Source organism: Rhinolophus sinicus, chromosome 14 (genome assembly GCF_057876585.1).
Source record: "Rhinolophus sinicus isolate RSI-liver-muscle chromosome 14, RSI-T2T, whole genome shotgun sequence".
NCBI classification, from domain to species: Eukaryota; Metazoa; Chordata; class Mammalia; order Chiroptera; family Rhinolophidae; genus Rhinolophus; species Rhinolophus sinicus.
This window is the reverse complement of record NC_142514.1, coordinates 175,207,321-175,229,180: the sequence shown is the minus strand read 5'-3', so window position 1 is coordinate 175,229,180 and position 21,860 is coordinate 175,207,321. Positions and strand designations below refer to the sequence as shown.

The 21,860-nt window shown below is 37.6% G+C and overlaps 1 protein-coding gene across 2 annotated transcripts in view; it reads right to left on the bottom strand.

Moving 5' to 3' along the window:
* CSTPP1 (centriolar satellite-associated tubulin polyglutamylase complex regulator 1) overlaps nt 1-21,860 on the bottom strand; it is a 157,052-nt gene that overhangs the window by 76,670 nt on the left and 58,522 nt on the right. For both annotated transcript variants that reach the window (XM_019743595.3, XM_019743594.3), the window contains exon 3: nt 18,669-18,799. In XM_019743595.3, the coding sequence (XP_019599154.2) occupies nt 18,669-18,799 (131 nt within the window). The remainder of the gene's footprint in view (nt 1-18,668; nt 18,800-21,860) is intronic.

Sequence of the window (21,860 nt, the reverse complement as noted above, 5' to 3'; positions counted from 1 at the left end):
TCATCAATCTCCATGCCAGATGAGAATTTCCAGAACTGTTTTTTAAATCAGGGCAAGAGGAAAAGAACAGGGTAGGGAATCCTTGGCTGCAACAGCCGGCTTCAAAGAATTCAGTGCTGGGAACAGCAGCCAACTGGGTGCGACTGACTGCACCCTCACACCAAAGCCAGAGAACAAAGATGAAGGGTGAGGAAATTAAGGAGATTCTTGAAGTGACTTCCCAGGAGGAATCTCAGACCTGCCACACCCAGTCCCTTCATCTTAGTAAATAACTCAGCAAAACTGCAAATAGGCTTAGCCGAGACCCTGTAAGAACCTCTCCCACTGAGTGGGGGATTTCTTCCTATTGCTGCTACATGCAACTTCCCAAACCCACGCTTGCCTGCAGGGGAAGTGTGTGCTCTCCCCAAGTCACGGCATGTTTATTAGGAGACGAACAAACAAACAGCAAACAGCTCTTGGAGGGTTTTCCCTTTTCCTGGCAGCAGAAGGAGAGCAGCTGTTGTATGGTTAAACTGGGGATTTGGCCTTTTAAATATAGTTTTTAAGTTTCTAGTAAAAGCCCTACTTTCTGTGTGTATCTGATGGTTAAACTGAAATTTCAACTGCTCCTTCCAAGACAGGCTGAACTTATTGGAAATGGACTATAAATAAGCATGGCCCATTCGATCATTCAGCTGGCATTTATTGACTTATTCACCCACCATTTACTTGTTCAAAAATATGAACAAGCAGAGGCACTGAGTGGAGATTCAGAGAAAATATGCTGTTACAGGCCTCAAGGAGCCAACAGTGATACAACAATCACAACATCAACTGGCATTGATGGAGCAGCTATTATTTGCTAAAATTACTAAATGCTTTAGTCCGTTATTTCATTTAGTTTTTACAACATTGAAGCAGTGTACAATCCATATTCCAGATGAGAAAATTAAGGCCTAGAAAAAGGAATTTGACCATTGTCACATAGCAATATGCAATAAAAAGGCCACCTGAAGCCGGGGCCACTTAACTCTGAAGTCTTGACAGTACAAATTTACAATCTAGATGGGGAGGCAGGAAAGTCATAAAAATGGATTAATTCTTAACCTCATGCAATATCTTAGTAAAGAGATTCTACATATTTTTTCCAGGAACTAAATGTAAGGTAATTACACGCCATAAGAGAGATCACGTTTGAATGGAGGTAAAAGAGGGCAAGAAGGGGAGGAAGTGAGAATCACCAGGACTTTCAGAAGATGTAGTACCTGAGTCGTGTCTACTTGAGGATGGGCAGGAATGTGAGAAAGTTCTACACACGTAGAAAAGCAGAAACAAAGGTGTGCAAGGGGAAAAGCTTAAGGAGCGTTTGAGGGGATGTGAATTTCTTTGTGTGGTGAGAGGATAGACTACGAGTAGGAAAGCAGGGCCTGGACAGGCTGGGGTAGATCATGAGGGGCCTAAAATGTAAGATAATGGAATGCATATTTCATTAGCAGGCAGGGGTGATAAGCCCAGGCCTGTGCTTCACAGAATTATATTTATAAAAGGTAATGCAGTAGTTCTCCAGCTTCAATGTATATTGAAATCACCTGCAGGGCTTTTCAAATATGTAGGCCCCACAAAAAGTTGCAGAGCAATAGGAACTCTCATAAACTGCAGTTAAACAACAATCACTTTGCAAATCTGGGAGTATGTACTAAAGCTGAATATATACATTCCCAGCAATTCCACTCCTAAGTACACACCTAACAGAAATCCATACACCAAGAGACATATAAAAGTATTTTTATAGCAACCTGATTTGTAGTAGCCCCAAACTGAAAACAACCCAAGTGCCACCTACTGTAGAATACATAAACTGTGATTTATACATAAAGTAGAATTCTGTACAACGACAAAGAACAAACTGTAGCTCAACCCAGCAACAAACCAGAAATACGATATTGAGCAAAATAAGCCAGACATCGAAGATGTTTGGTTCTGGCTACACAAAGTTCAAAATCTCTATGGTTCTGGCTACACAAAGTTCAAAATCTCTATGGTTCTGGCTACACAAAGTTCAAAATCAGGCACCTCTAGTTTACGGTGCTAAAGGTTAGACTAGTGGTTACCTGAGAGGGGGCGCTAATGACTGGCAGGGGACCTGGGAATGTTCTCTATCTTTATCTGGATGGACATTACAAGAGTATGTTTCTTTTGAAGAAATCCATTGAGCTGTTCATTTAATATTTTGGACATTTCTCTACATATGTTATACTGAAATAAAAATGTTTCACAGAAAACGTTTTAAAAATGAGTAGGCCTCAACTGAAAACATTCTGATTAATCTGGTCTGATTAAATAGTCTGATTAACTAGTCTGGGCATTAATACTCTTTAAAGCTCCCTAAGTGAACCTGATATGCAATCAGGGTTGAAAACTGCTGCTGTAGCAAGGACTTGAGAGAAAAAAAAAAAGTTACGTTATTCAATGTTTCCCACATTTGGGTGATAATAAGAATCACCTGAAATGCTTGTTAAAAAATAAATTTCCAGGTCCCTCTCTCGCTGACTGATTCAGTAGGCTGGAGAATCTGTCTGATTCAGTAGGCTGGAGAATCAAGGAATCTGTCTTTTTGACAACTTTTCTGATGTGTTTAATTAGAGTTCTAAATTAGGGTCAGGTGGTGGCAGTGGGAATGACAATCAGGGTATGCCAAGCAAAATAAAACTGGAAAAGATTAAATTTTCAACACTACTTATACTTGCTTTTATATACTTCCAGCTTAAAATCCACCAAAACAACCAAATTTGAATATGGTTTATTAAATTGACATCTTTAACCTAAGTTGGTTTCATTTTGACTCATAGTGCGTAAACTTTAATTTAGTCATTTACTTTAGTTTCTAACAGAACCATGAGAGCAAGAGATTTCTGAAGCCTAAGAGATACCTTCCATTTTCCAGTAAATCCACTTTAGAGAATAGGCTTAATAACATCTTATGATAAAGTCTCACTTTAGTCTAACTTTAAAAAAAAACCCTTGGACCTACAATCAAGATTACTCTACCCAGCAAAACTATCATTTAGAATTGAAGGACAGATAAAGAGCTTCCCAGACAAGAAAAAGCTAAAGGAGTTCATCACCACCAAACCAGCATTACAAGGAATGTTAGAGGGATTTAAGACAGAAAAATAAATCAGCAAATAATATGAAAAATAAAATGGCAATAACAAAATATCTATCAATAATTACCTTAAAATGTAAATGGATTTAAATGCTCCAATCAAAACATAGAGTGGCTGAATGGATAAGAAAACAAGACCCTTACATATGCTGCCTACAAAGAGATTCACTTCAGATAGAAAGACACACACAGACTGAAAATAAAGGAATGCAAAAAGGTATTTCATGAAAATGGAATTAAAAGACACTCACACACACGAAAAAGCTGGGGTAGCAATACTTATACCAGACAAAATATACTTTAAAACAAAGACTATAACAAGAGACAAAGAAGGACCCAGTAATCCCACTTCTGGATATTTATCCAAAGAAACCAAAAATGCTGCATCAAGGGGACCTATTCATTGCAGCATTATTTACAATGGCCAAGATGTGGAGGCAGCCTTGGTGTCTGTCTATGGATGAATAGATAAAGAGTAGATAGTACATATGACACGTATATACAATAGAATAATGTTTGGCCATGGAAGGGAATGGATTCTTGCCATCTGCAGTGACATGGATGGAGCTGGAAGGTATTGTGCTGAGTGGAGTATGTCAGACAGAGAAAGACAGATGCAATGTGATTTTGCTTATATGTGGAATCTAAAGAACAAAATAAACCAACAAACAAAACAGAAACAAACTCATAGACACAGAGAACATTTTGATGGTTGCCAGACGGGAGGGGGTTAAGGGTGTGGGTGCAAAATGGGGAAGGGATTATGGACAAATTGGTTGTTACACAGTAGTCATGGGGATGTACCGTGTTTTCCTGAAAATAAGACCTAGCTGGACAATCAGCTCTAATGTGTCTTTTGGAACAAAAATTAATATAAGACCCGGTCTTATTTTACTATAATACAAGACTGGGTCTATAATAGGATATGATATAATATACCGGGGTCTTATATTAATTTTTGCTCCAAAAGACTCTTTAGAGCTGATTGTCCGGCTAGGTCTTATTTTCGGGGAAACACGGTAGGGTATAGCATAAGGAATATCATCAATATATTAACTATGTATGGTGTCAGATGGGTATTAGATTTATTGGGGTGATAGATGGGAGAGAGTTTGGGGGCCAGGGTGAAAAAAGTGAAGGTATTAAGAAGTACAAATTGGTAGTTACAAAATAGTCATGGGGAGGTAAAATGAAGCATAGGAAACATAGTCAATAATATGGCACTAACTATGCATAGTGCCAAATGGGTACTAGTCAGGGTATCACTCCTTAAATTATATAAATGTATAACCATTATGCTGTACACCTGAAATTAATATAAAATAATGAGTGTCAACTGTAATTGAAAAATTTAAAAAGAAGGGGGAAAGTGAAGGAGAATAAGAGATTCAAATTTCCAGGTATAAAATAAACAAAACACGGGGATGTAATGTACAGCATGGGGAATACAGTCAATAATATTATGAGAGCGTGGTACAGTGTCAGATGGTTGCTGTACTTACGGTGATCACTTCTTTAGGTATATAAATGTTAAGTAACTATGGTGTATACTTGAAACTAATATAATATTGTATGTTAGCTATATTTTAATAAAAAAATCTCAAAAAAACCCCCAAAGAATCCCTTGGTTGTATTTTCTAAGAACTTCCAAATTCTGCTTATTATGTCGTTCAAAGCATGAACTATGCAGTAAACCAAGTACTATACTCCTCTCAGTAATAATCATGATTTTAAAACTTTAAATAAAAGATGGAATAACTTTATTTTTTCTCTTGAAGACTGGTAAAATGAAACTTAAAGAGTTTGAAAAAAAATTAAAGAACTGTAGCTACCTTTCTTCCATCTGTAAAACAACAAAAGAAGACGTAAAATCATACACAATTACAATACATTCTTCTGCCTTAACTACTTTGATTACATTTAGACTGGGAAATTATACACTGATCTCAGAGATTAAATGACATAAAATATATTCATGTTCATTTAGCATCAGGGCAAGAACACCTGAATCTAATGGCAAGAGCACTTGACTGAGAGTCAAAAGACGTGAATTTACCAACTAGCTGGGCGACCTGGGGCCTCCGTTTTATATAGTATCTAGACAAAGGGGAAGGGTTGAAGTACATCAGTAGTTTTCAAACAGAAGTCTAGAATTTTTCACAGGCATTTGTAACGCTCTAGAAATGTATACTTTTTTTTTTTTAATTTTTATTTTATTAAATTTATTGGGGTGACAATTGTTAGTAAAATTACATAGATTTCAGGTGTACAATTCTGTATTACATCATCTATAAATCCCATTGTGTGTTCATCACCCAGAGTCAGTTCTCCTTCCATCACTATATATTCGATCCCCCTTACCCTCATCTCCCACCCCCCTAGAAATGTATACTTTTAATACTTTTCTTATTAAAAACATACTTTTACTTAAAATCTGTAAGAAAATGCACACTGAAATACTCATACGTTACATAATAAATTTTAATATAGTGACACTATCAACTTGTGCTCTCAGGTTAATTCATTGTGGAGTTTCTCCTGCTCCACAAATATATATATTTGAAATGGTAAATGTGTCACTGATTAGGGAGCTTTTTATCTGCTCAGTCTTTCTCTTTTCTTTTTAATCCAGGACTATATTGGCATAAAGGCTGAGATTACACAAAATCTTTAAATGCTGCTGGGTGAGAGTACAGATGTTATCAAACTCTTCTTTCACTTGTTTCTGTTTGATGTGGTTATGGAACCAGAGTTATTACTTTAGAAAATGCTTGATAGCAGCCGTTATGGAAGGCAGTGTGGAGGTTCCTCAAAGAATTACGAATAGAATTGCCGTATGACCCAGCAATCCCTCTCCTGGGTATCTACCCAAAAAATCTGAAAACATTTAGAGATAAAGACACGTGTGCTCCAATGTTCATTGCAGCTTTGTTTACGGTGGCCAAGACATGGAAACAACCAAAATGTCCTTCGATAGATGAATGGATAAAGAAGTTGTGGTACATATACACAATGGAATACTATTCGGCAGTGAGAAAAGATGATATAGGAACATTTGTGACAACATGGATGGATCTTGAGAGAGTAATGCTGAGCGAAACAAGTCAGACAGAAAAAGCAGAGAACCATGTGATTTCACTGACATGTGGTATATAAACCAAAAACAACAAAAGAACAAGACAAACAAATGAGAAACAGAAACTCATAGACACGGACAATAGTTTAGTGGTTGCCAGAGGGTAAGGGGGGTGGGGGGGGAGGTGAGGGTAAGGGGGATCGAATATATGGTGATGGAAGAACTGACTCTGGGTGATGAACATACAATGGGATTTATAGATGATGTAATACAGAATTGTACACCTGAAATCTATGTAATTTTACTAACAATTGTCACCCCAATAAATTTAATTTAAAAAAAAAAAAAAAAAAAAAAAAAAAAAGAAAATGCTTGATAATTATAAAATAGAAGTCTTTAAGTGTTAAGATACTAACAAATCAAGTAGTAACAATTGTACTGGGGTTGGAAAAGCAACGGCAGGAAAAAATGTATGGAGTAATGGATCATGGAAAAGGCAAGGTCTTAAAATGTCATCGGGTGTTGTGGTGATAAACACGAGCGGTTCAAATTGTGCAAGCGTTTTTCAAAACACCATTGGATAATGTTACACAAATTGACACAGACTGTTGATATCAAGAGGAGGCTTTTAAACTGCAGACCTTTCAGAGTTATTTGCAGAGATATCAGCAGTGACATCAGAATTGATTCTTTTTTATACTCAAGTTTTCTGGCTGACATAAGGCAGTTGTCAGAACAACAGTCAAATAAAATAAGAAATTACTAATATTTCTACCTTAAGTAAATCCATTAAATATAGGTTTATTAACTTGGAACTCTTAATGATATTTTAAACAAACTGAATAGCTCAATTTAGGCTTACAACACTGCCACAGACAGCTCAGAGAAAATGTTAGTGATGAATCAAAACAGGATTTGGACTCAACATGCAAAACAAAATTAATTTTTCTGTGCTGAAACTATTTGTAAAAGGATGGCCGCCTTCTCACTGTGTCCTCATATGGTGGAGAGAAGGGCAGGCTGTCTGGTGTCTCTTATAAGGACACTAATCCTATTGGATCAGCACCCCACCCTTATGACCTCATTTAAACTTAATTACATCCCTATAGGCCTCCTCCAAATACAGTCACATTGGGGGCTAGGGTTTCAACATATGAATTTTGGGAGACACAATTCAATCCATATCAGCCTCTGAGGTATCTGATCTTTTTAAGAAATAACACCATTGAACAACTCATATATGATGTTATAAGGTACACTTATGTTTCTTCAAAATATAAAGTTTTTAAACTAGCTGAGAAAATCATTCATTGATTTCTCCAAAGTGATTATTCATCAATTAGAACTGTGACAGATATGTCAGTAACTCAGCTTTGACACAAAAATTTACTATTGCTCATTTTTTGAGTATTTGAATCAATATAATTATAACTAAAAAATATTACTGTATGTGAAGATGTTAAAAATTTATTAATATTTGCAGCTAGTTATCTGTATGAATAACAGTTTTCTTGGTACACTTTTATCTTAAAGTCAAACACTGGAAAGATTTTCCCCAACATCAGGAATAAGACAAGAATGCCTGCTTTTGCCAGTTCTATTTAACATAGTATAGAAATTAGGCAAGAAAAAGAAATAAAAGGCATCCAAATTGGAAAGGAGAAGGTATGACATGATCCTCTATGTAGAAAACCCTAAAAATTACACACACACACACACACACACACACACACACACACACAAACTGTTACAGCAAATAAATGAATTCTGTAAAGATACAAGAAACAAAATCAATGTATAAAAATCAATTACTTTCCTATAAACTAGAAATGAAAACTGTGAAAAGGAAACTAAGAAAAACAGTTCCACTTACAATAATATTTTCAATAAAATACTTTGGCCATAAAATAGGGAATAAATCTAACCAAGGAGGTGAAAGACTCACACACTGAAAACTACAAAACACTGCTGAATGAAATTAAAGAAGATCTAAATAAATGGAAAGACATCCTATGTGCATGGATAGGAAGATTTGTCATTGTTAAGATGTCAGTACTAGCCAAAGCAATCTGCATATTCAACACAATCTTTATCCAAATTCTCACAGCCTTTTTCACAGAAATGGAACAGCCAATCCTCAAATTTATAAGGAATTGCAAGGGGCCCCAAATAGGACAATCTTGAAAAAGAAGAAGAAAGTTGGAGGACTCAAACTTCTCAACTTTGAAACTTAATACAAAGCCACAGTAATTAAACAGTATGGTAGTGGCATAAAGACAGACCTACAGACCACTGGAACAGAACGGAGAGCCCAGAAATAAACCCTCACACGTATGCTCAATTGATTTTCAACAAAGGTGCCAAGGGTGCCATTCATTGGGGAAAGAACTATTCAACAAGTCTTTTCAACAAATGATTCTGGGAAAACTGGATATCCATATGCAAAAGAAAGAAGTTGGACCCTCACCTTACACTCTATACGAAAATTAACTCAAAGTGGATCAAAGACCTAAACTTAGGGCCTAAAACTATGAAACTCAGATGAAAACAATCCAATGTCTCCATGATACTGGATTTGGCAATGATAATATACATACAAGTGACACCAAAAGCACAGAGAAGAAAAGAAAAAAAAAAGATAAATTGGACTTCATCAAAATTAAGACCAAAGGATTAATAGCATCAAAGGATACTATCAAAAAAGCAAGAAGACAACCTACAGAATTAGAGAAAATATTTGCAAATCATATATATAATAAGAGATTCATATCGAGAATATATAAAGAACTCCAACTCAAACAACAACAAAAAACAAACAATATAATTCAAAAATGGGCAAAGGACCTGAATAGATATTTCTCCAAAGAAGATATACAAATGGCCAATAAGCACATGAAAAGATGTTCAACATCAGTTGTGACTAAGGAAATGCAAATCAAAACCACAATGAGATACCACTTCACACCCATTTGGATGCCTATTAATTATCAAAACAGCAGGGAATAGCAAGTGTTGGTGAGGATCTGGAACCCTTGTGAATCACTGGTGAAAATGTAAAATGGTGCAGCCACTGTGGAAAACAGTATGGCAGTTTCTTGAAAAATTAAACAGAATTATATGATCCAGAAATTCCACTCCTTAAGCATATACACAAGAATGAAAGACAGGAACTTAAACAGATACTTGTACACCCATGTTCATAGCAGTGTTATTCACAATAGCTAAAAGGTAGAAACAACTAAAGTGTCTATTGACAGATGAATGGATAAACAAAACATGATAAATACACACAATGGAATATTATTCAGCCGTAGAAAGGAATGAAATTCAACAACAAGGACAAACTGTGAAAACAGCCTGCTTAGTGAAGTAAGTCATACACAAAAGGATAAATACTGTACTATTTCAGTTAGGAGGCACTTAAAATAGTCACATACATAGAGATGGAAAGTAAAACATTGGTTATCAGGGGATAGAGGAGGGAGAAATGGGGCGATATTTTTTAATGAGTAAATGTTTAAGTTTAGGAAGAAAAAAGTTAGGGAGGTGGATGGTGGTGATGGTTGCACAACAATGTGAATGTAGTTAATGCCACTGAATTGTACACTTAAAAATGGTTAAAATGGTAAATTTTAAGTTATTTACATTTTACCACCAAAAAAAGATTTCTCAATTTAAAAAGTGGTTAGGATGGTCAATTTTAGGTTGTGCATATTGTACCACAATAAAGAGAAATATATGTATATTAAAAAATCCCTAGACCTAGTTTGAAGACGCAACGACTTCTAAGGTCCCCTGTAATTCTAAAAATTTAATTAATTAATTAATTAATTTAATTAAAGTTTATTGGGGGTGACAACAGTTAATAAAGTTACATAGGTTTCAAGTGTACAATTCTGTAATACATCATCTATATATCACATTGTATGTTCACCACCCAGAGTCAGTTCTCCTCCTATCACCGTATATTTCTAAAAATTTTTGAGACATCACAATAACAAGGCGAAAAGAGAAAGAGAATCTAGTTGAGAAACAAGCTCCTGACTCCTCATTCTGAATCAAAAGTGTAACTCTACCTTTCAAGTGATTATAAATGGACCAAGAAGTTCTCGCCATGGTAGCAAACTCAGATGCCTCCAGAGGCCAGGCAGGAAACGTAAGCAGAGGAAGCAGAGCAGCTGGGGATGGTGGTAAATCTGAGGCCACATGCCCGGTCTGAAGGCAGCAGCTGCACCTCTGCCCTGGCGAACTGTCTCCCTGTTGGAATGTGGGCATGGTACTGGGAGGATTTTTCCATTCTTTAAGTGAAGCTGAATTGAGATTTTTATGTTAAATGTTGGCACCTAATTGAAAAAAAATATTTTTAATACTGCAAGCCAAAGAAAACATATCTATGGGCCAAGGCACATGTACTCAGCTAACCACTAGCTTGTGATCTCTTTCATAGCACAAAGGCTAGACCGAGAATACAAAAGAAGGAAAGGAGTTACTACTAGTCAGATCCTCACCAATGTAAAGTTAGCATACGGATCATGATCTAAATCTTTCTAATCCTTGTTTGGAAGCACTAGTGGGTACTAACTATTTTACTTAGGTGTCATTTAATATAGTATAGCTTTGAACAGGCCAGTTTTTTGTGGGGTACTTTGAACATGAAGTTCAAACATGCAAGTGCCTTGCACATAGTAGGTGGTCAATAAGTCATAGCTATTATTATTTTAAATCAGGGCTCCTATACAATTTGAAAAGTTAGTATAAAGCAGATTTTCAAAACCAACCCTACCTTCTAATAAAAGAGACGATACTATAATCCATTCAACAAATTATCATTTGCACAGAGATTGGGAAATGATGAGCCTTCATATTAAATGACAAAAGAAATCATTTATGTATGTTAGGTGCTAGGAATATAGTTATTTGGCAGAACAAACAAGGTTCTTGCCCTCAAAAAGCTTACAGTTTAATAAGGGAGATGGATATTAAGTAAAGAGTCATCCAAAACATATTTAGTCAGAAACTGTAATAAAAGATATGACTAAAAATTACAGGACAATTTGAAAAAGAACAATGAAGGGATCTAATTCAGATGAGGAAGGGAGTCACAGAGAAGGCTTCTTTAAGGAGTTGACCTTTAAACTAAGACCTAAAAGGATAAAGAGAGGGTGGCAACCTAAGGGTGTTATGCATGGAGCATGAGGTGGGTTGGGTGGGGCAGGAGGTGCTGACTAAAGCATTCCATGAATGCTTGTGTGACATGTATGACAGTCCCAAATAACTGAAATAGAAAAAAGGGAAAATAAAATAGAGGGAAAGATTAAAGTTACTGAAGGCAGTGAGGTGAAAAATTTGAGGGGACGTCAAATATCAATGCTCTCCCTGGAGAAAAGATCCTGATGAAGGAAGTAAAAATGAAAAAAAAAAAAAAAGAGAAAATTAGAAACTGAGAATAAGTGAAATGGGAGCTAGGAAACAGGAATTTGAGGCTGAAGAAATGTTTACGGGCGACAGAAGGTTTGTGGGGGAAACGAGGAGCCGTGAAGCACTGGTGGGAGCAGGCGAAGAGGACTGGCCAGAGGGAACCATTGGAGTGAAGAAATTACATGAAAGGATTTTTGTTTGTTCAAAAAAGACAAAAGTAACAAATACTCTTTAATATTTTAAACAAGACAACCTTCCCACTCCTGAAGTAAGCACTGTTAATCCTCACACAATGGTTCTTACTGGTGAGGATCACAACCAGTGACAAGCAAAATCAAGTGGAAGTTTGAGGCAGTGACACAGAGAAATCAGACCAAAAGCTTTATTTCAGCCTACATTGTCTTCATTTTTCCCTTGAGATCACTTCACCCACTATAACATTAGGTATTTTCAGAAAAAGTAAGTTTTTATCATATGATCATAGAGACCCACAGATTTGTACTATGTGAGCTCCTTTTATAAAAGCAGGGATTTTTTTTCCCAATCTCAGATGATTAGACCACAACTCCATGAGAGCAGGAATTTCTGTCTCTTCCACTCACTGCTTTATCACTGACACACACAAGTCTGTTGAATGAATAAATAGACTATGGAGACAAAATCACAGTGAATTCAGAGTAAAACATAAAAGGTGAAAGAGGGAGAGAAAAAAACGAAAGGCAAAAAGAGAGGGAGGGATGAAACTGGCAATACTTGAGATTCTGGCTTCATTCTTGACTCATCTCCCACACCTCACACCCAATCAATGAGCAGGTCCTGTCAAACCAGCTCCTTAAATAGCTCTTCACTTCCACGCCGCTTCCTGTTCTACTGTAATGGGCTCCTAACTGGTCTTTGTCTTCAGTCTTACCACCTGCTTTCCATTCTATTTTCCATACTTTTGCCAGTGTCACATGTGAAAATAACATACAAATTGGCATGTTTCTACGGACTGACTGTGACGTTTCCTTCTTATGTGCTAAGGAAGCACCAGCCACACGAACTTAGCGTTTCCCAAAGGAACCATGTTGTTTCATGTCATCATACTTTCAAGAATCTTGTTTTTTCTTTTTAGAATGTACTCCTTCTTTGTTTAACAGCTTTGACTACTCCAAGATCCATCCCAACTGTCTTTGCAACTTTACAGCCTTCCCCAGCTTCTGCAGGAACGATTCCCTGCCTTGTCCTAGTATCACTGAATCTTATACACGGCTCTCATAATCCCTTATACTCTACGGAAACTATTTCTAGACTACTCTGTTCCTTCTCCTGGAACGTGAGCTCCCTAAAGACAAGGCTTGCCATTTACTCATTTGTATTTCAAGCATCTCATACACCATCTGATGGAGCTCGCATTAAGAAAACAATACTCTCTCTAGTCAGCTTTCTGGCTTCACTGGCATTGGCTTTTTCACTTATTAGAGGTGTGACCTAGAACAAGATATTTAACTTCTAAATCTCAGTTTCATTTTCTATACAAAGAAGATAATAAAAGTAATCACCTACCACACAGGATTGTTGGGAAGAAAAATCAGATAATCTACATAGGAAGCACTTAAATGTTAGTGCCTATTTTACCATTATTTTCACTCGATATTGTATTTTTTGTGTTTAGAAATTCCATTTGGATCTTTTTAATCTCTTCCATTTATCTCCTAATCAGATTCGTATTTTCCTTCACATATTTGATCGTATTTATATGATTTAAATAACTGTTTAGAGGTCCTAATTCTATCATATGTGTCATTTCTGGGTCTGTGTTTCCATTGATTGATTTTTCTCCTGAATATGGGTCATATCTTCCTGCTTCTTTTAATGTCTGGTAATTTTTAATTGGATGCCAGACTGTGAATTTGATGTTGTTGAGTGCTGGATTTTATTGAATTCCTTTCAGGAGTATTAATTTTGTTTGGGCATACAGTTACGTTACATGCAGATCGGTTTAATCCTTTTTGCTTTTAAGCTGCCGAGAACTCTATTCAATGCCAGTGCCTGTGTATTTTGAGGTTTCGCCACTCTGGCTGTTGGAGGTGTGAACTACTCCTAGCCCCATGTATACTCCAGGAATTGCTGGCCTTCTGTTTCCTGGTGGTTCTTTTTCCAACCCACACATGTGCCGAGTTTGTAACCAAAGACTCAAATATCCACTTGGAGCTCTCCAGAGCTCACCAAGCAACTCCTTTGTCCCTGGTGTTCTGCCATGCAAATTCTGGCCACCTTGGTCTCCCTAAGCCCCATTCTTTGCCTCCTCAACTCAACTCCTCAACAGTCAAACACTGCCGGGCTCTTTGACAATCTTTCCTGTACTGTTGCTTGGCAACTGGCTCTCAGGAACCACAGTCCTGCACTGACTGTTGTCCAATGTCTGAAGCAGTTATTTTCAGATACTTTGATTTTCTAGTTGCTTATGGAAGGACAATTTCCTTAGTAAGTACTTCTTCATGGGAAGATGAGGAAGCATTTTATCTATCTATCTATCTATCTATCTATCTATCTATCTATCTATCTATCTATCATCTATCTATCTATCTATCTTCATTGGTAAAAGCACAAAGCTCAAAATTAAATTCTAATGAACTGTGCAAATAAACTGTAGAATAAAGCTCTTTTGAGCCAATATCCCTAAACAGAAGTGAAGACTTACTTCAAGGGAATTCCCAAGTCTTTGCCAGACTTGGAAAATTCAGATTAATATTCCTACATTCAAAGAAATACCAAAGTGAGAAGCTGAGTTCTAAAAGCTTGCTGCATTTGAATAGCTCTTTTTGCTTCCAGGTCTAAAGCTGCCTCAATAGCAAGAGGTTCACTATAGTCTTTGTGAGGTTATTTGAAATTCAGACATAGAAAAATTAGCACCATTCAACACTCAGATATGCAGAAATGACACTGCATCTGGGTACTTGCTAAAAACTTGGATAAACTGTTTCTTGCCAGAAGGGATCAGGTCCTTACGTTTTCTACAGGTGGCTTCACGTTTAGATGTTATGCTGGAACTCTGCTCTTCTATTGCTACCTCCCAAAAGAGTTAGTTTCCTCTTGATAATGCTAAAATATGTACATGATGTTCTAAGGAAGTTATCTACAGGAGGATAATGGAGTAGCAGCTTCACTCAGTAGGAGTCTGGTACTTGGCATTATAAATGAAAAAAACGGGCTTAATAAATACTTTCTCTTGGAAACTTGCCTCTAAGTGTTTTTGCTCATTTTGGATTAAAATTGGGGACTGACACATTCTGGGACTGAAAGATATTCTCAAGTTTCCTGGAAGAAACTGAGAATGTATTAAAACTATTTAACCAAATATTTTAGGATTACCTAGACACAAATATTACATTGGGTCGTTAGGAAATCAGAGGCTGTCTGATTAAGAAGCATAGCACTAAATATCCAGCATAAAATCTAGGTTGTGTTTATGGCACAGAAGAAACAGCGAGAACTTGGAGGTGCTCCCTTTCAGCAGCTGGATAAATCACTGGCTTTAAGAAAGATAAAGAAACCCACATCTGCTTAGAGTCCAAATGCTATATCGATCCCTTGTGATAGTAAATAAATTCTTGAAGAGGCCCCACCTCTAAATCAGGAAAAGAATTAAGGATATTTAAAAACTGTTTTCCATAGTTACGTCCATGTGCTATTTCACAGCAACCAGCTCTAGCTGAATGCACCATTCTTCAACATAGTGTTGAGTATTCAACACATTTTTACTGACTGGGTTGGGAAGGACAGGTTCTGATGAAATAGTACAAACTTCACCATACATTCACAGCTCCCAGTTTTGTTTATGTAGAGACCAATGAGTTTTCTGAGGTAGTTAGTTCACTTAAAATTGGGTTATAGGCTGGCCCGGTGGCTCAGGTGATTGGCGCACCGTGCTCCTAATGCCAAAGTCGTCGGTTCAATTCCCACATGGGCCAGGGAGCCGCGCCCTCTACAGCTAAGATTGTGAACAACAGCTCTCCCTGGAGCTGGGCTGCCACGAGCAGCCGGAGGTTTGGTGGGAGCTGCCGTGTGCTGCCATGAGCGGCCAGTGGCCAGCGTCAGTGGCCGGCAGCCACCATCACAAGCAGCCAGCAAGAGCTGCCGTGAGCGATGACTGGCGACCAACTGCCTCAGCTGGGGGTGGGCTCAAGGCTCATAATACCAGCATGGGCCAGGGAGCTGTGTCCTACAACTAGACTGAGAAACAACGGCTTGAAACGGGGCGGGGGCAGGAGGGTGTAGGCGGAAGTAGGGGGGAAAAATTGGGTCACAATGATTTTTGCCCACTAGTATATATATTCTGTAAAGGAGATGATACTATTCTCAGTACACGCAGTACTTCTTGCACAATAGTGTAACTGAGATGGATGACCTCTAGAGTTCACGTCACAGAAGCTGTATCTGATTGGAGCAATAGAAATAGTAGAAAGAGCACATAAGCAAGTTAGCAAATCTGAGTTCTATTCCCAACTTTGTTACTCATCTACTGTGCAATTGTACAAGTTGTACAATTTCATTATTTATAAAATGGGCACAGTAATACCTATTTTACCTATTTCTTAGGATAGTGGAAATGATCTAATAAGATACTAGGTAGAAGGAGTTTTAGAAAAAAATGTTTCAGAAGCTATATCTACAGTAGCATTGGTATCCCTTAGAGCAGGACCAGGAAATCTTATAAATTCAACAAAAACAGGGAGTATACCTGTTCACATACTCTACCCCCAGTACCAGGCACATGGTAAGTCTACCAGAAATACCTGTTGAATGAATGAGGAAATAGTTTAGGCTTTCCTCTACTTTAAGTTAGGATCACCAAAGAAACTGCCTCAAAGGTATTCAATACGAATTTGGAATAACACACAATGTGAAGATGGGACTACGAACAGATGTGAATAAAGGTTTTGATGTAGAGATCCTAAATATGAACATTTTGGAGCAATTTAATCTATTTTAATATTCTGAAGGTAAGAATCTAATGCCATTTTGAAAAAGAAGCTCTCAGTGGGTATCTTTTGCCCTTCATCTCATCACGATAAAGTCTCAATAAAGACATTTTCAATCAGTGTTTTTCTTAATATTGTCTGTAGAATATAATCAGAATATGCCAAACCGAAAGTGTGCAAATATAAAGATTTGCATTTTCCAGTGCACATCGCTCTTTTCCCAAGGATTTTTAAGGTAAAATGAAAAACTTATTCTAATAAACTTTATTCTACTTCCCAAAATCTGTATTTCTAGAACCTGACGCATATTTCCTTCTGCTTACTGAAGCTTTTTAACTATGTCCCAAAGAAATACCAATTTTTCGAAAACTTAACATATCATATTACTCATATTAGCCAAAAGGTGGAAGCAACCCAAGTGTCCATCAACGGATGAATAAATAAAAAAATGTATACACATACAATGGATTATTACTTAGCCTTAAAATGGAGGAAAATTCTGACACTTGCCACCACATGCATGAACTTTGAAGACATTATGTTAAGTGAAATAAGTCAATCACAAAAGGATAAATATTATGTGATTCCACCAATATAAGATACCTACAGTACAGTCCAATTCACACAGACAGAAAGTGGAATAGTGGTTGCCAGGGGCTGGGGGAAGGAGAGAATGGACAGTTCGTGTTTAATGGGTACGGAGTTTCAGTTTGGGAAGATGAAAAAGTTCTGGAGATGGATGGTAGGGATGGTTTCAGAACAATGTGCATATATAATGCTCCAGAACTGTACACTTACCTCGAAATTCATCAGCGGTCTTCTCACTCACCTTACATGACAAAGCGAATCACCAAATCCTGTGGATTCTATTTCTGAAAGTACTCCTTCCATCCCCAAAGCATGTTGCCTTAGTTTTGGCTCTTGTTACCTCTCACTTTAAATAATACAAGTCTCCCGACTGTGCTCCCTGCCTCCAGCCTCACCCTTTAAGCCAGGGGTGTCCAAACTTTTTTCAACGTTTTTCACCAAGGGCCATATGCGGTAAAATACACAAACAGCCGGGACCCTCACTCGAGGTGAAGTATGTATTGCCTCACCTGGTTTATTTAAGTAAACTAAATATATTTTTGGAATTTGCTGCGGGCCAATTAACAATGGATTGCAGGCCACAGTTTGGACACCCCTGCTCTAAGCCATTTCCACGCTGCCTTTTGAATGTTCTTACTAGAACTCAGATATCATCACACCACTCTTCCGTCTAAAATCCAACTTCTTTTTTATGGAGAAAACGATCTTTCAGGACCTGACTTTTTTATTTCATTACAGACCCATCTCCCCTCACCTCCTTCACACTCTAGCCATTCTGATCTTCTGAATTTCTTAAATATTCCAGGTTCTTTTATACTTCTACACCACAACACGTGTTCTACCTAGAATGCCCTTCTCCCCTTTATCCAGTGGATAACGCCTACTCTTTCCTCCCAACTTAGATCAAACAGCCAGTTCTCAGGAGAACCTTCTGAACCATTCTCTCCCCCTTCTCTAACAATAGTATCCCCCATTTCATTCCCCCCCCCCAACTCAGGAGTTTCCTTCTTTGTATTCACATTATTTCTTGAATTTACTGCATGGTATTTTAATATTTGCCAAGAGCGAAGGCTCTGGAGTCAGATTGCCTGGGTATGAATCCGGTCCCAGCATTTACTGTTTAACCTTGCCAAGTTACTTAACCCCTCAGATCCTCTGTTTCAGTAGTTTCAAAATGAGGGTTACAGTGTCTGCCACAGAGAGGTGCTGTGAAGAGTCAATGAATTACTACATGGAAAGTGCTCAGAGCTACGCTTGGCTCTTCCTACGCTCGGCTCTTCCTACGCTCATTGGTGATGGGGATGGTGGTAGTAATAGAGGCAGTATCCCTGACACAAGACAAATGGCTCCTCAAAAGTAAGGTGTGCCTAGAGCCTTGATTAGCATGCACTCAAACAGTATTTATAAGAACAAAAGAAAAATAGGAATTTGGAAGGAAGAAAAGAAGGCAAGAAAAGAATTTGGGAAGACTTACCGCCGTTTTTGCCCACTGTTCGGAAGCACCTCCAGAAGGCCCGTAAGAACGAGGCTCTATTGTGAGGGGTGGCTTGGATGAAGCTGAATTCCCGAAAGAGAATGTGGGTGCCTTGACATACACTGTTAAAACTGCAAAGAGAAAAAATCAAGAAACCATCATTAGATGGATAGTTATGGAAGGCTGAAATCAGAATGAAAAATCAAGACCAGATAGACCCACTACCAAAAAGGGGGAAACATTTTTTCTCCAATGAAACTCTGATTAGACCAAGTCTTTCTGCAAGGAAATCTCTTCACAGAACCATATCCCTCTGAAAACTGTCGGAGTCCAATTCCTCTGAGTGTTCCCCACCCACACTGAGGAAATTTTAATCAGTCACTAGAGCACCTCAGATAGAGGGAAATCTTTCAGTCTTTAATTGGATGACATTGGCATTCCTATCTTTTTGGAGAATACTTCTCCCCCTACCATATTTGGAATTATGTTTCCTTAAAGACATTGTCTCTGTACTCTCTCTGACTTATGACAGCTGCTATAGGAACATGGCTTATGGGTCGTAACTAGATTGTCCATTCTAGGTTGGCGGCGGTGTTGCATATGTCTCTGACAATAACCTCAGAGGAAAAGCCATGTGCCAGAGGACATAAAAGGTTCCAAACAGAACACTAAGGGCAAATAAGACTACCGCAGGTAGAAAGTGGCCCCTGACTGAAAGTACGAAGCAAAGCCCCAGGGCCCAAGTGAGTCACTGTTTAAGCTGGGCTGGGGAAGGGGGAAAAAATATTCTCCATGGCCTTTGGGTTCTTCTGCCAAAGAAATAAAGGCTGGAGAGCCTGGCTAACCTAACAATGGAAATTCCACCAAAGAATAGGCAATTATCCAGTAATCAACACTACCAAAGGCAGACTTCAGGCTCCAGAAAAATCCTAAATTCCCTGACAAATCATGAGTGGAAAATGTGTTAATCTTCACAGAGAAGCAGACATTCAACTGAAGATGGCAAGCAACAGAAGGACAGTGGTAATTCCAAATGTCACTTTTCATTTGTTGACCATTTAGGGGGGGCGGGGGGGAGGAATCTGAATCTCTGAAAAGGAAAAAAATGTCAGGAGCTATGTATTCCGTTTTTCTTTTCCCTGACCAAGTTCAGAGGGAAGTGTGCAATCAATCTGTCTTTAACATAGAGTGTTATCACTTAGAATAAAATTAACCTCTTCCTGTTACTATTACCGAAGTACACACTCTTCTTTCCTCATGGAAAAGTAGCGTAGGAATTTACTTCTGAGACGCTATGAGAAAGTATGAGGACAATACCCGGCAAAGCATTAGGTTAGAAGAGAGATTTTTTTTAAAGCAATGAAAGTGTTAACCTAACCATGTAGTCTGTGGCAGTACTCTTGTCTTGAGCAAAAAAAAAAAAAAAAAAAAAAATGAAAAAAAGAAGAAAGCAAATGAGCTGTTGTAGGTAAATGGAGTAGGCCACATTTCTAGCAAACGAAATCTCAAATGATAACATTCTAGTCTCAATTTATGAAGCTATTCAGCAAAGAATTAGTCCCAACGTGTACTTCATACCCCACAAGGGAGAAAAGCTGGTGTCTGGGTCACGGTCTAGGCTGCAAAGGAACTAACACTAGAGAAAGTATACCCTTAGTGTGGCTTTTTAAAAATGTATTTTTTAAAAGCCAGGGAAGAGTTTATGCGTTAAAGAATCTGGCTGAGTCTCATTGCACAGATAGGTAAAAATTTACGCAAGAATTTACAAAAGAGGAATTTTATAAAACAAATTGATAGGACAAGAGCATATAATATTGACTACAAAAAGATTTATAATTGTATTTACAGTACTGCCTTTAGATAACTCATACCAATAAAATTCACATTTAATTAAAAATAATTAGAACTGTTTGATTAGGGTGGCAGCTAGTCAGTATAGCGGTCATAATCCCTTTACCTAAAGAGTTAATAGAGGATCTTAATATAGTCAGTGATAATTCTTTTAGATAAGACGGCTGTAAGGAAAAAACAGAAAATGCAATATTGCTCAAAACTTTACTGTTTATCTTCAACCTGAAGTATCTTTTTCCTTCCTCCATCTGTTAAAGTTCTATATAATCTTTCAGGACCATATCAAATGCCATGTTTTTACATGAAATCTTTTCCTGATCCACTTTTCAGGCCCAATTCACATCACCTCCCTACTCACAAATTTTTTTTAAAAATTTTTTTAAGGAGGGCGCAGCTCACAGTGGCCCATGTGGGGATTAAACCGGCATCCTTGGTGCTACCAGCACCACGCTCTAACCAACTGAGCTAACTGGCCACCCCAATACTCACAATTTGCTGCCTTATTTTAAAGTTACTGAACTTATTTTCCATACTAGACTGTAAGTTCTATGGAGTAAGCAGTTAGGTTATACTTAATAAGTATCTTGTGGGGAGATATCTGGAGGCGGTGGAAACACACTGTTAGTCTTCAAACTTTCATTTACTAGTTTCGGCGTCTATTGATAATTCTTACCAGAAGCATTAACAATTATGACGGAGTTGCCAAATGGCTTTTTCTGCGTAGTTACATCATTTCATCTACGTTTATAAGCTGACTTTCTACAGTAAAGAGCTTACCCTTCTTATTCATTCATTCTTTATTTATATCATTCTGGACTCATGGATTCTTATTTTATTCAATAGGTTATAATCCTTTATTATTTATTATAATTCAAATTATCCCAGATTTGGCTATGGAAGCCCCTTTAAGCTGACTACGTCCTTTTGACATGCCCACACAATTTTGATCGCTTCCTTACTTTTTGATCGAATAAGATGTGCCCGGCTCAGTTTGTTCTTTCCCTATTTCATTCTGAAACCAGCCATTTCTCCAAGAAGCCCAAGTTGCTTTTAGTAGAAAACAGCGTTTAGAAACCAAGATCTAGGTAGGTAGATGCTGGATGTGCTTATTTCTCCAAATGTGTCATTACTTCTAGACTCTCAGAAAACAGAGTAAAGAAACAGATGAAGTTCTGTATACACACACTCTATACGTACACACACTCTACATGTACACACACACACATACACACACTTATATTCACTTTCTATATATCTCACTATCTACATATATTAAAACCCATGAGTTACACTGATTCAATTCCAATTCATTGTTATAGGGTACATTCTTCCCATTTTTAT